We start from the raw sequence: 14,481 nt of genomic DNA, 5'->3' as shown, positions 1-14,481 counted from the left end.
AACTGTAAATATTGCAGTGTTTACATGACATCCAAATTTGTGTTTGTCTTATACTGTATGTCATTATCTCTGCTTCTACAGACACATGCTGACTCTCACTGTATTCTGTAATGTTATGATAAAAGACAGTAGACCATAAGAACAGTTCATTATGCTTCATTCAGACACTACATTCAGCAGCGAGTGGTTTCCTGGTAACCATGTGTCCTGCACTTGCTGCTATTGCACTCCTGGTTAGACCTAAACTGCACTTCGTTGCCTTGTACTTGTAGATGTGTAATGGCAATAAAGTTGAATCTAATCTAATCTAATCTACGTGTTCATCACCTGACAGGTTGTCAATTCAGGAGAAAGTATTACTTTCCTTCAGCATTTGAAGTGTTTTCTAGAGTTAATCTAATTATTAAAGTCAGATTCTCATCTCGTAATGTGTTCATTTAATAGAACAGAGATACTTTTTAAATAAAGTTTGCAGATCAGGTCCAGACAGATATTATATTCACGTATAACCCAGATGCCAGCAGTGGTTAATCTGACTGTCTGTCAATGATACTGTGGGTGACCAACAGAGCCACTGTGAGCTGTTGAAGGACCGTGAGCTAAACCGTCTTTAGTTTTTGTGGTGTCTCCCTGTCTGCTGCAGAATTAAACTCACATTATGATTTAATGACTCCCATATATGTATTGAATTTTTCATTCTTGTTTGAATCATGAGGTGCTTCTTAACACCTTCCCTTGTTTTCAGCTCCTCCTCAGCCAAAAATGCAAATGTGAATATTAAGCAGGAAGATAATGAAGGAGATAAAACGAGGATGCACAAAGAAGAGTTGAGCAGCAGGTAAATGTGTTGTAGCAGGGTTGCATCTAAACTCTGCAGGACTCTCCATGAATTGCATTTGACACCCCTGGCATAGATCATCCTATATGTGTTTTAGTAAATTCACCAACGCTCAAAAGTACAGTACAAATGTACAGTACAACTGATAAAGAGGCACCGGTGTTGGCTTTACAGCATTCTAATGTTTACCTTGGAGGCAGTTGTCATGGTCACTGGACATAGTCACTAATAATACAGACCATGATCCTCTTGCTTTTTTGCACAGGATGTGAAATTTAATGATATTCTAATGAGGATTATGAACACATCTTGAATATCCAGTATCTAGTACAGCTTTCAAGAGATTATTGTGTTGTAGAGTACACAAATGTGAGTATTTGGTTTGTATAGTTGTTTTTTTTTTTTTTTTGGTATAGCTCTAGCCTCCATTGCTAATTCATAGATGGATAGATAAATGGATAGTGTGTGTGCGTGTGTGTGTTTTCATGTGGCATGTTTTTATTATTACTATTATCATGTCTCAAACCAGTTTGTTGTGTTTTTCAGAAGTGAAAGTATTTTCAGATCTGTTTGTCAACTCAGCTCAGAGAAGGACTAAAAAAATCTGCAATTGTTATGTGAGGTGAGAGATTGCTCTTTCTATTCCTTATTTCATGTATGATTGTCATTTTATAATCCGTCGATCAATCTCTTTGTTTCTGAGACTACTGCTGACCTGAGGTCATTCTGATGTTGTAATTTCTACCTCTTGATATCATGATCAAACAGATGATCAAGTGTGTTTCTGAAAGAGAATCACAGAAAGCTGCTCATTCTGATACTGGAATATCCGTTATTTATGAGTGATCTTTGTGTTTATTAGTGAGTCTGTGATTCTCAGAATGTGTTTCTTAGCGTATTGCTGTGAAATCTGTGAGACAGAAACTCACTTGACAGCTTTTTTCTAACCCAATACTGTGTCTACATTGTTAATTACAGACTCATTCTGTAAAATGAGCAGCAATAATAGTATTCATGAATGCATTTAGTTTGTTTTATGAGTGTACATCTGTGGAAAATAAGGGCTGTGTAGCTTTATATCACAATCTGTGTTTGACATTATTATACATGAGCTGAAAACTTTTAAGAGTTTCACCAATCAGACCGATTTCATTTGTTTTCCTGAAGTGTTTCTGGTTTAACTCGTTCTGAAGATAAATAACCTTCTGAAGTGGCAAGAAAATCATTATAAATTACATGATCCCATATGTGAAGGGTGATCTTGCACACACACATACACACAGGGTAATTTTACAGAATTGTTATTTTCTTCTGTCTCTTTTTTGTATTTAATTTAAACAGTTACACACTTTCAAGTCCTCAATTCATCTTTATTTCTATAGCGCTTTTACAGTGTAGATTGTGTCAAAGCAGCTTAACATAGAAGATTATAGTAAATTGAAACCGCTTCAGTTTAGTTTTCAGTTGAAGGTCAGTTTAGTGTAGTTTAATTTTCGCTGATGAAAGTCCAAACACAGAAGAGCAAATCCATTGATGCACAGCTCCACAAGTCCCAAACCAAGCAAGCCAGTGGCGACAACGGCGAGAAACAAACTTTACCAGTTGATGAAAGTGAAGTTAAAAAAAATAAAACTTTGACAGAAACCAGGCTAAGTTGGGCACGGCCATTTCTCATCTGGCCCCATGGGATAAATGCGGAGACTGGTCTGTCACTGGGGTCTTTCTGGAATCAGTCCCACACTGTCCACTCCTTCATGACCACCACAGCATCTGCTCAGGTTAGGGCATAGTCCAGGATTATAGAGACCTCGGGATAATAAGAAACATACTGACATACGTGTAAATGCCGTCCAAATTATAATGTCTTTAGGGAAGTGTTCCCTGCTCCAGTTGCCCTAAACAATGCAGCCTAACAATCCTTTAGAGGATTTGGATTTCAACAGCATCTGTGTTTTATGTGTATGCTAATGCAAAGAGATGTGTCTTTAATCTAGTTTTAAACTGACAAAGTGTGTCTGTTCCAGAGTTCCAGAGATATGAGAAAGATCTACCGCCTACAGTAACTGTTGATTGTGATATATTGATTTTTGATACTGCCACTCAAAGTGGCAGTGATTGTGTTTTAACTACTTATGTAAAATTACAAACACCACAGAACTGCTCATCCCACAGCCATGTAAAGTGTAGTTTTGATTTGTGATTGTCAGTTTCTTCTTCTCTGCTGGAGATCAAACTCTTCAGCTCCATCATGGAGGACACATACACTTGTGGAGATCAGGATTTGTTTACAGGATGCAGGTACTACTCAAGATATAACATTTTTATATTGTTATTTTCTACAAGAAATGAATTTTGTTGTGTGTGTGTGTGTGTGTGCTTTATCTTCATTTGAAAATATAAGTTATACAATTAAAAAATATATAAACTTATAATAACTGTATTTGTTAAAACATAGAGGAAATTATAATAAAGTGTTGTTTAAAGCTTTTTATATGATGATGTACAGTGCTGAACTTTAACCTTCTCTGTTTTAGATCACGTAAGAGGAAGAGAGCAGAAGCAGAGCCCAGCTGTGTGTCTATGAAGAGTGGCAGGTCGATGAATGGAGCAGGAAATGTTAAGAGCAAAGACAGACGGCCTGCCAGGTATAACATTTTTATTAGGTCTGCAACTAATAATTATTTTCATAATAAATTAATCAACTGATTTGCTTTTGATTTATTGGATTTAAAAAATTATATAGAAAACTATTAAGTTTGAGGTTGGAGCCGAATTCTGCTGGACAAAGTGCTGTTAAAGAGTTTTGGAAATGAATAACATCTTGTTTGTTAAATGTGCAGTGATGAAATTTATTCTTCTCTGTTTTAGTTCAGTTCATCAGAAGAGAGCAGAAGCAGAGCCCAGCTGTGTGTCTGTGAAGAGTGACAAGTCTATAGGTCGAATAATAAACTTAAGTAGTGGAGACACAGGACCTGCTGTCAGGTAGATCATCTCCACACACACATGATTATACTGCAGCATTTATATGATCATGTGTTTTCAAGAAGATCAGAAATTATTACACTTTATTCTCACAGTCCGCTTAAGACATTTTATTACTTGAAACAAAATGCAAGCAAGTTGTAATAAATAAATAAATAAATGTCAACACACTCACGTTTGATCATTAGTAAAGTACTGAGAATGTAGTGATACTCAAACTGTAAGAGTTAATACAATGAGGTTTACATGTTTTTACTACTGTCAGCAAAATTTCCAAAGTGGGCAATCAAAAGAAAAAAAAAATAGAGGTATGAATATGAATAAACAAGTTCAGTGAGACAAACACACAAATATTTATATGCACAAGAGATATTGATTTGAGATAGAGCTGTTTTAAAATCTGCATCATGTTGAACAATAAAGAAGATGAACACAGCAGCAATGTAAGAGTAATTAAATTTTTAAGTTCTGATATTATTTTTAGTCAGTCAGTAACTATAGCAGAGACTCGAGATTCAGCAGTTGTGTTTGTATGAAGCCAGAGTAAGTCTGTGAATCCAGGATGAGCTGTACATTATTCAGCGCTGCTAAAGATGATGCTATAACATAGATTTACTGTTTCACTAAAGTCCAGAAGTGAAGAATCTATGTTAAAAAAATCTTTCGACAAGGTTCTACATGCTCCATAAGCTTAAGAAATCTAGGGTTCTCTACAAATGCAAAACTCATTGCGATCATTTGTGCTATCTTATCTTTGATGTCCTGTGCCTTTGCGCTGTCACGGGGCATTTTTTTCTCTCCTCTTCTAACTCTCCTGCAGCGTAAAGTGATTCGTCTTCGGTTGGGTTGCCTGGGTAAACTCGCTGTATTGTGTTGGGGTTTGATTTTGAGGTGCCTTATCAGGTTTGTTGTGTTAAAAGGAGTCTTTTCTTTTCCACCTCTTGCAACCCCAAGTTTGCATGTCTGTTACATGTTTCACAGTCCTGATCAGAAGGTAGCTGTCACTGACTCAGGTCCCAGCCATTCCCATCACTGGCCAGCAGAGGTCCATCTCACTGGACTTCTAAGCACTACATCCCCCATAAGCCTCGTACCTTTCTCTAATTGCACTGCACCTGATTCTCATCACACACACAGACACACCAGGGTGACTGCGGGGTTGTAAAAGGTAGTCAATGAAATTAGCCAAAATTAAGGGCATTAAAAAGTATTAAAAAGTAATAAACATCATCTGACGAGGTAATAAATTGTCAAGCTCAATTTTTTTGATAAATTTTTAATTTGTGTTAAGTGCAGGTCTTATTCTAAACTTTGCATGGATTTATGTATATGTTAAGAGTAGGACCTGAGTGCTGTCATGTGAGGTGGTGTTTGCGCGTGCGCCGCCGAACAAACAAAATAAAGGTACCTCAATTATTCGATGAGTGAACGAGGCTCACGCAGGTGTAATCTGATACGCCAAACTCGCCATCCAGCGATGCTCATAGACTGGTTGAGCCCACGACTCACAGCAGTCTGGTGTTCTTCGTCTCACAGTGATGCTTCCAGCAAGTTCGTTATCCAGTTCAAAATTTTCAGTTCGTAAGGGTATCGAATCGAATTATAGTGAGTGAAGTCCTGTGATGAATTTCCTTACGCAAATACACCTCAAACTGTCTCTCACTTACTCCACGAGTCAGATCTTCTTTCAGTTTATAGCAATGTGTGTGTGCTGCTAAACACTGAATATAAACTTAAAGGGAATATAAAAGACTTTATGGTCTAAAATCTACAAACTTCCTGGTCTCTCTCATGCACTGCGCGCATCTTTTTTTCCCCTCTCTCGGTTCTTCTTTTTTCTCCCGCCCCCCTTCACTCTCGATTGGAGGCGCAAGAACACACTCTCTTATTCAACCAATCAGATGAATTTGAATCCCCACATAGCATTTGTTATAATAGACCCATGGCATCTCAATCAAGCTTGATGAATACCCTCTCACGTATTTCTTAAAGAAACATACACATCACTTTGTATTGTATCTGCATACACACAAATGATTTTAATACAACAGGGTTACATTCTCCCCTTTTTGAAGGTCTACATGCCCCCATGAGACCAAACGTCCACAAGCAGCATACTGGTACATTACTGTTTTGAAGAAACCTTTAAGCAGTTACAACAAATACGATTGGCTTTAACATCAGAAGTCTTAAAACTGATCCTAATAACCAGTCCACGAGAGACTAATGTTATAGATCTATTAGTAGGTTCACCTGGTACATCATAACTGAGTCGACTGGTAGGTTTTACTTGACTTCTGAGTCTGTAAGGAGAATTTCTTTTATTTACTTTGTCAGAATCTTCTGAAACAGGATGATCTTCCCTTTCTAATTCTGCTTGTTCATCCACAACAGACTCAGATTGCTCTCCACTCTCATCAGACAGTACAACCAGTAATTCTTCCCCTACCTCGCTCTTCTCATGCTCAGACAATGTACCAACATTTTCCCCAATCACATCATTGCAGTTTGATTTCGGCCTTTAAAGGGCACCTATGGTAAAAAATCTACTTTTCAAGCTGTTTGAACAGACATATGAGCATGTATGGTGTATAGACTGTCATATTGGGGTGATATAAGCACACCCAGTGCTTTTTTTTCAATTTAACAACATAAAAAATGGTGGACCAATTGGAGCTGTTTTCAAATAGACCGCTACCTGACGTAGGAGAGCGGTCCCCCCACCCACCAGTATTGATTTACAGACGCGTCATCATATCCTCAGTTTGTTGATTCACGTCCACCATTTTTAGCGTGAGTCGAAGCGATATCATTAAAGGAACACCCTAGCTCTATTTTTAGATGCAAGGCTCATTTGGCTCAACACAAGAGCAATATTCTCCACATTATCGCTCTAATCGGAATTATTGGTTGTATCTTTAGGTTGGTTTGCAAACATGTGTACTTCTTATTGAGTCTACCTTATACTTCAGCTGTTTGCATTTCTCGCGATCCCAGAAGCTCCCTGTGATCTTAAATAGCATGCGTTTTAGAATTCTAAACATAGGTTTCTATCAGGGTGCACTCAAGTCGACGGCTGGGCGCCGCGGACCGCTGCAGAAACCTATGTTTAGAATTCAAAAATGCGTGGCGCGACGATTCGGGACACTTCATGCTTCTTCTGCGCTGCAGAGAGTGTCTGGTGTGCCGTGTCGCAGCATCGAGCGTTAATTCAGTGTGCGTGGTTATTAGTTTCTGTGTACAAGCTCGGGACTTAAAACTAGCACACAGTTGGCTGTAAAACTGTACAAAGACACAAATGATTTTGTACTCTCTGCTTGGTCTGTGTCAGAGTCGTACATGTACGATCCTCTCTCTCCTCCGTCTGCCTGTCACACTGTTGCAAACGCAGAGCGGGTGAGCTCATGGCCCCGCCCCCTTGTTACGTTGGCGGGAAGCCGAAACTAATTTAAATGTGAAGCAACACACCCATAAATCAGCGAACTGTGGACACGCCCCCAACATGACACTTTTTAACACATTATAATAAAAAAATCTGAATTGTGTTTTAAACTGAACCTAAACTGACACACTTAGAAGACCCATAATATTAATATTAAATCAAAAAAAGAGGTAAACTATGTTCCCTTTAAATAAATAAATAAATGAACATATATAAACACATACCGCCCCATACAGTCTCCGATATGTTACCAACTACAGAAGAACTACACACAGCAGATATTTCGTCCGTATTTAGGTTCATAAACAACACAAGATATAGCCTACAGTCAGTGAAAACCTCTCATCTGTGTCTTTAATCTTCAGCAGCACACTTAGCCTCTGTTAGAGAACAATTCCATCATTCTGAGTTCATATTAGTCCAAAAGGTGATAATAACAATAATAAACAAGGCAGTTTGTTCATGTTTGCTGAAAAAAATAATGTGCTCCTTTTTTCCGGCTCCTCCCTTGTTTTTTCAGCGCTTCATTCTCACATTTGTCAGTGTCTGACAGGATCGGGTTTCAAAAATAATCAAGCGCAGCTTATTATCATGAGCTCAAGAAGTTTGTTATTTCAGATATAGACACGCGGCGAGCGCAAGCAAGAAAGCGAAACCGCTCGCGCCTCAGACTGGCCCGTAAAAAACTACGGGGCACAGGGTAAATCTGCTCTTCTTCTTGGCTTTGTGGCTGTTCATCATGACGACGACAAGGTTTGTTTGAGCCCAGGTCGACCATGGCTCGTTATTATATGTATATATAATTCCGCTGTAATGTCTCGGCTCGTCTGCTGTGTATTTTAAGTTTTTTGTTTTCATTCTGGCTTTTTGCGTAAGCGAATGATGCCTCTCCGTAAACCAATAGTGTTCATCTGCGCGTCTAGCTCGGCCTTTTGGTACACTTTCTCGTGTTTGGTACCCTTTCGAAAGGGTGCCGAAAAAGTGGTATGGTACGGTTTGGTTCGGTAGGCCTTTTGACAGTGGAAACGTCCATAAAAGCGTACCGAACCGTACCACTCAGTGGCAACGGACCATTTGGGACTGCCTGAATAAGGGCCCTTCTTACTTATAGTAGTCGGAGGAAAACCCTTAGTCAAATCAGTCAGGGGCCTCAAAATGGATGAATAATACTTTATGTATCTACGGTAATACCCGCAGAATCCCAAAAACGACCTAAGAGACTTTAAATCATATGGCTGCTTCCAACGAGTGACTGCCTCAATTTTTGCTGGATAAACAGCCACACCCGCGGCAGACACTATGTGCCCTACATAGCGCACCTCAGGCTGACAAGATTGACATTTATCGATTGACACTTTAAGGGCATATTCCTCAAGTCTATCCAAAACTTTGAGTAGGCGCTATCCATGTTGTTCCAATGTTTGGACCGTACACTATGATATCATCAAGATATACAATGGCTTCAAGGAGATGCATGTCCCCCACGGCCCTTTCCATCAGCCTTTGGAAAGTGGCCGGGGCTCCCGTGATGCCCTGGGGCATTCGTTCAAATTGAAAAAACCCTACAGGACATATAAACACGGTTTTCTCTTTATCCTCCTTAGCCATTGGAATTTGATATTTGCTTCTTAAATCCAGGACAGAGAACCATTTACTTCCCACCAAGCAGTCCAAAGCCTCCTCTACCCTTGGAGTGACATACTGATCAGGAATTGTCAGACTGTTTAGGGTACGGTAGTCCACACACATCCTCACATCCCCATTTTTCTTTCGTGCAACCACTATGGATGAGGCGTATGGACTCCAAGACTCCTTAACAATCCCTGCTGCCGTTAAGTTTTTAAAGTGTCGTCGAACATCCTCAGTGCCAGCTGGAGCTAGCCTTCGAGAACCCTCATGGAATGGGTTGTCATCGCGCAGCCTTATGTGTTGCTCAACTCCCTTCGCTAAACCCACATCCCAATCTGAGAGAGAGAAGACATTAACTTGCTGTGACAACTCCTTAACCGGACTTTCCATTCTGGCGGTACAGGAGAATTTCCAACATCAAATAACTCAGTCAATTTCTGGACAGCCCTTTACGGCATTTTTGGCCTCTCTAACTGTGTCAGTGGCATAGACTCTAGCAAGCACGGTACCCATTGGTATAGACTTTTCTTTCAAAGTGTCCTTTCTCACTAGAAATATAATGAATATAAAGGGAATATAAAATACTTTATGGTCTAAAATCTACAAACTTCCCGGTCTCTCTCACGCACTGCGCACATCTTTTTTTCCCTCTCTCGGTTCTTCTTTTTTCTCCCGCCCCCCTTCACTCCTGATTGGAGGTGCAAGAACACACTCTCTTATTCAACCAATCAGATGAATTTGAATCCCCACATAGCATTTGTTATAATTGACCCGTGGCATCTCAATCAAGCTTGCTGAATACCCTCTCACGTATTTCTTAAAGAAACATACACATTACTTTGTATTGGCATCTGCATACACACAAATGATTTTAATACAACAGGGTTACACACAGGTTTGTAAATTCCACCTAAAGTTGTAATCGCTGTCATTGTAAACCCCACCGATGACATCGATTATGTGTTGAATGTTAATCCGCCAGACGAGATCAATCGACTGCTTTTTTTCACAAACACAGAAAACTGTAAATCAGCGCATAACGAGACTGAGCATTTAAAATGACACAAACCCAAACCAAAACTTTTAAAGAGTGGCAGAAGTGACACTTTTATTCCTTTCTTTTGTCTATTCTTACTTGAGATGTATATTATTTTTCTATTTAGTTACTGATGACTGCTTGCAGCTTTCAGCCTTGAATTGAATGATTCATTATAATCTTTCGTTTGTTTTGTAGCAGAAATATTGTTTATTAAATTCACATGCAAATGAAAACAATAGTGCAAAATAAATATTTCTTACTGCAATCCTTCATTTTTGTTTGATGCAAACCATAGATTTATTTTTCATAATGTAACAGTAGGACTTTATATAGCAGATAACCCACATTCAAGCACATTTAAGGCAGCATGATCATGAGAAATGTAATTTATTTTTAGTATTATTGACATCAATAATTATTAGACATTAATTTTGGAATTATTACACAAATATTAACAAGTCATCACAGAATTATTTAGATTTATGTTTCTAGTTTTTGTTAGTCCTAATTGATGTTGTTTTCAAATACAATAAATCCCTTAATATACAATTTGCAGTGGTGCTCATTCATTTATGGTGGGTGCTCCCAAATTCTTTTCTGGTGCTCCTAAATATTTGAAGTTGGGAGCACTGGTGCTACCAAGTAAAAGAGTTAATTTCGAGCCCTGACACACAGAATTTATCGGCACAGTTCAGCACGATTGTCTAACCGTGCCGGACCATTCCAGGCTCAGTGGAGAAACAACCGTAACTGTACCAAACTGTTCTTAGAAGAGCGGCTATTGACATTGATGACATATATGACATTGATTAAGAACTATGGACTAAGGCCCATTGTGACATCTTTATTAATCCCTCTGCTTTACTTAAATTACATGTTATCTGCAATATGGTATTCCATTTGGAAAGATATTTCATTTACGCCACTGCAGTTGCAGCACGTGCAAGTCATGCTGGTATTAAATTTGTTCTCGAAGGTATTAAAAAAGGTAGCAAAAGGTATTAAATTCAACTTAAGAAGTTCTGTATATACCCTGACACACACACACACTCATGCTCACTTCATTGCGAAATCTTGTTTTGCCCTGCTGACATCACTGAGGGTTTACCACAGTTTCCTTATTGATCTCCTGTTGCTTACCCGGACGTCTTTTGACCTTGTTTGCCTTGATGCCTGCCCAGACCTCTTGCTTCTCTCCTTGAATTCATATCTTGCTGCCAGCCCCTGACCCATGCCTGTTATTCTGACTAACGCATGTTTGCTGCCTGCCTCTTGGTCCCATATGCTTTTGGTTCATGTGAGTTCATCTACAAATACTTGGTGCCTGTTTGTTTTTAAACTGTGTTTAATAAATGTACAACACATGGAACCCTTGTTGTCAGACTCTTCATTACAGTAACATCTGACTTTGATCAAGTCTAAAACTGCATGATCGGGCCCAATTTCCAATCACATGATCGAATCTGGACATCCCTAGTGAGAAGTCACTTGATGCAGTGTCAAGTCCGTGAATAAAAAATAATGACAAAAAATTTTTGTTGACTACCTTCTTAATCCAAGATTAAGACGAGACCGAGTTCAGCTGCAACCCTGATCAAACATGCCTATCTTTAATTATCAAGTGCTGCTTCAGATCCTACTTGATTGGTTTAGTTGTGTTTGCTCAGGGTTAGAGCTGAACTCAGATAAGTACTGTAGATATCCAGAAACAGGCTTGAGCATCCCTGCATCAGGTACTAACAGTGACTAAATCAATATGCAATATCATTGACAAAAAAAGAGGAGACTAAAATTTATCTAAAAAGATACAAAGTTACCAACATTGTTTTGTTATAATTTGCTGCATTATACTGTTAATATATGAGCATGTGCATTCATAGTTTTCAGTCCTGAGACTGGTACAACAGTCCTGTTTTCAAGCCAAAGTTTCTGTTTTAATGCCATAAGGCTATTCAACTGCTGACCTGCGAGCTGAACCTGGCTTACAAAGTACTTTGCTTCAAGTATTCCAGTGTAAAATTATTAATTTAGTTGGACCATAGAGTTGTGACATGAGAACTTGCTCTCACCAGCAGCCTCTCTGTGAAAGCGATGAGGACTGACTGACAACATGATGGTAGTTCAGAATTTTCCTTAGTTTTATTTCTGTTCTGTCTAAATAAAAAAAAAAAAAAATTAAATAAAAATAAAAATTAAAAAAGCCATTAAAACAGTAGTTGTGCATCCCACGACTGTATGCGAACTGTGCTGAAAATATAGGCTACACCCTAATGCATTAAAAATCTTGGAAAACTGTCTACTTGGGTGTTTTATGATGAAAAACATACAAAGTTAAACAGTTGAGGTTTCATGATCAGATTTACAGTACTCTGATCACCGACGCAGTGCTGACAAACACAGTACAGATAAATCTTAAAATGTAATTAGTCTTAATTAATCGTAATGTAAGTTTAGATCAAGTAGATTGATTGTAAGGTTAACTAATAATAATCATGTAGCTAATGTGAAATTTTCATTGACTAATAGTAGACTACAATGCCAGGGCATTTAGTGGACTGAAATTAGACTAAATCTACAATGATTCTGAAGACTAAAATACAACAAAACTAAGTACCATTTTTGCCAAAAGACAAAAACTAAATTTGATGACAAAATTAACACTGGGCCAAGGACCATACAAGACCATTTTAACTGTTGTCATCTGTTGAAATTTTTTTTAGTTAATAAATGAAATTAATATAAGACAAAATGTATTTAGCTAAATATATTCACGTATATTTATAGCACATACAAATACAATTACACTTTTCTTGCCTTAATATGAACCTGATTAAACTATAAGCTGTATGATCCATAATCTTTGTGAATCACTTTTATTTATTTTTATTTATTCTTATATTTCTCATTGGCCAGTTAACATAATGTGCTGTGATTTGCGGATCATCTCCAGTAGTCAGTGTATTCGTATCAGACTGAGCCTGAATCAGATAAAAAATAACACAGAGGACACAGCTGAACCTCATGCCTGCTCTCTAAAATAAAACCTGACAAGTGTATTTCATATATATTAGGAATAAGCATGTGTAAGTAATATGAAATGATCACATATCTTTTGCGACTTTGTTATTTGACATGTAGAATGCACAGAAAGTGGCTGCATAGAGTGACACTGCAGCGCTGGTGAAGATTGTGGGTGTTTACAGCGGTTTGACGGATAAATATGAATTTGTAGATAAATTGTTAGCGGTGCCAAACAGCATTTCTCATTATTTACATCATTGTTTACGTTCTTGCTACAACATACGGTTAACACTAGAAACTACACATGTAATAGATCAATTTTAACAAATAAAAATACATATAGGTTGTGGCTCACAGTCCACTGCTTTTTCTTTTATGGTTGGAGCTGCTCCTTTTTTGAAGAGTTTTTAGCAGAATCCAGCACTGAATTGGAAGAGATTCTGGAAGCTGTTCTTTGTCAAACGCTAGAGCTATATCTTTTTTTTATAATTATCTGGAACATAATTAAAATTAAATTCTAAGCACGTCTCTCTTTGTGCCGTGTCCTTATACCAAATGACCATGTCCTTATACCAAATGACCAATGACCAAGACCAAATACAGAAACAGAACAAATCTCTGTGGAAATAGCAGCGTTTGGACGACATTTTAGCTTTCTCTTCTATCTTCTGGCCAAGCCCATTCGATGTGCGGGGTGTCTGCGCCTGGTATATGTGGGTCACTTAAAGGGTTTATGATTTCATAAACCAGGATGTATTTTTTTTTTGTAGTCCCCAAACCTTGTTCACTGTAAGGGGTCATGGTTCAGGTTTTATCAGGTCTTCTCTGTTGTATGCTTCAGCTGTTACCTCTTACAATTAGCGCTGGCGCGCATGCATTACTCACCTTTTGCTATTTGATCTAATTCACCTCTCTACTTATACTTGCCCTGTCTTGTTACTCATTGCCAGATTATTGTGTTCATTAAACCTTACGGACACTTTCCTGCTCAACAAACCTTGAAGATACTTTTGCATTCCTTTTTTCCAGTCTAGTCCAGTCCAGCATCTTAAGTTACTATTAACTTTATTTTGCTTACCTGTGATCTGCGCAGTTAAATCCAGCTCCTCACCTGTGCTCGCCAGCTCCTGCACCCACTCCGCTCCGAGCGAGCAGAGGCGGATTTTCTGTTGCCTTCATCCAGTCTGCGTTCCCCCACGGGTGGTCGGCGAACAGCAGCTGCCTTTGTTCTTCATTATATGAAATAAAAGACTCAATTGAACTTTATTCCTCTCTGTTTTCTGTCCGAGCCTTGACAGAAGGCTTTCCTAACCTAACTCTGTAAAAGCCAATGTCTCCCTTTGCGTTGAACTTTGAGCGTATTACATTCAGAGATGTTCATGTTTCACAGAGCAACAATACACTTGAAATGAAATTTAAAATATGATATCATAATGGACCACCCCTTTAATGAAAAAATATGTGTAAATGTTAAATGAACAATACCTACACAAATGATGACTTTATTTTTTTAATATATATTATTCATAT

General features: G+C 38.3%; 1 protein-coding gene across 1 annotated transcript in view; it reads left to right on the top strand.

Moving 5' to 3' along the window:
• Positions 1 to 1,408: 1,408 nt before the first annotated feature.
• LOC130222860 (NACHT, LRR and PYD domains-containing protein 3-like) overlaps positions 1,409 to 14,481 on the top strand; it is a 36,049-nt gene continuing 22,976 nt past the window's right edge. Inside the window, exons 1-4 of the mRNA XM_056455427.1 lie at positions 1,409 to 1,460; positions 3,046 to 3,136; positions 3,373 to 3,483; positions 3,707 to 3,820. Of these exons, the coding sequence (XP_056311402.1) occupies positions 3,087 to 3,136; positions 3,373 to 3,483; positions 3,707 to 3,820 (275 nt within the window). The 5' untranslated portion in view covers positions 1,409 to 1,460; positions 3,046 to 3,086. The remainder of the gene's footprint in view (positions 1,461 to 3,045; positions 3,137 to 3,372; positions 3,484 to 3,706; positions 3,821 to 14,481) is intronic.

Source organism: Danio aesculapii, chromosome 4 (genome assembly GCF_903798145.1).
Source record: "Danio aesculapii chromosome 4, fDanAes4.1, whole genome shotgun sequence".
Classification (NCBI taxonomy): domain Eukaryota; kingdom Metazoa; phylum Chordata; class Actinopteri; order Cypriniformes; family Danionidae; genus Danio; species Danio aesculapii.
The sequence above is the reverse complement of the archived record's forward strand: the minus strand, read 5'-3'. Positions and strand labels throughout refer to the sequence as shown.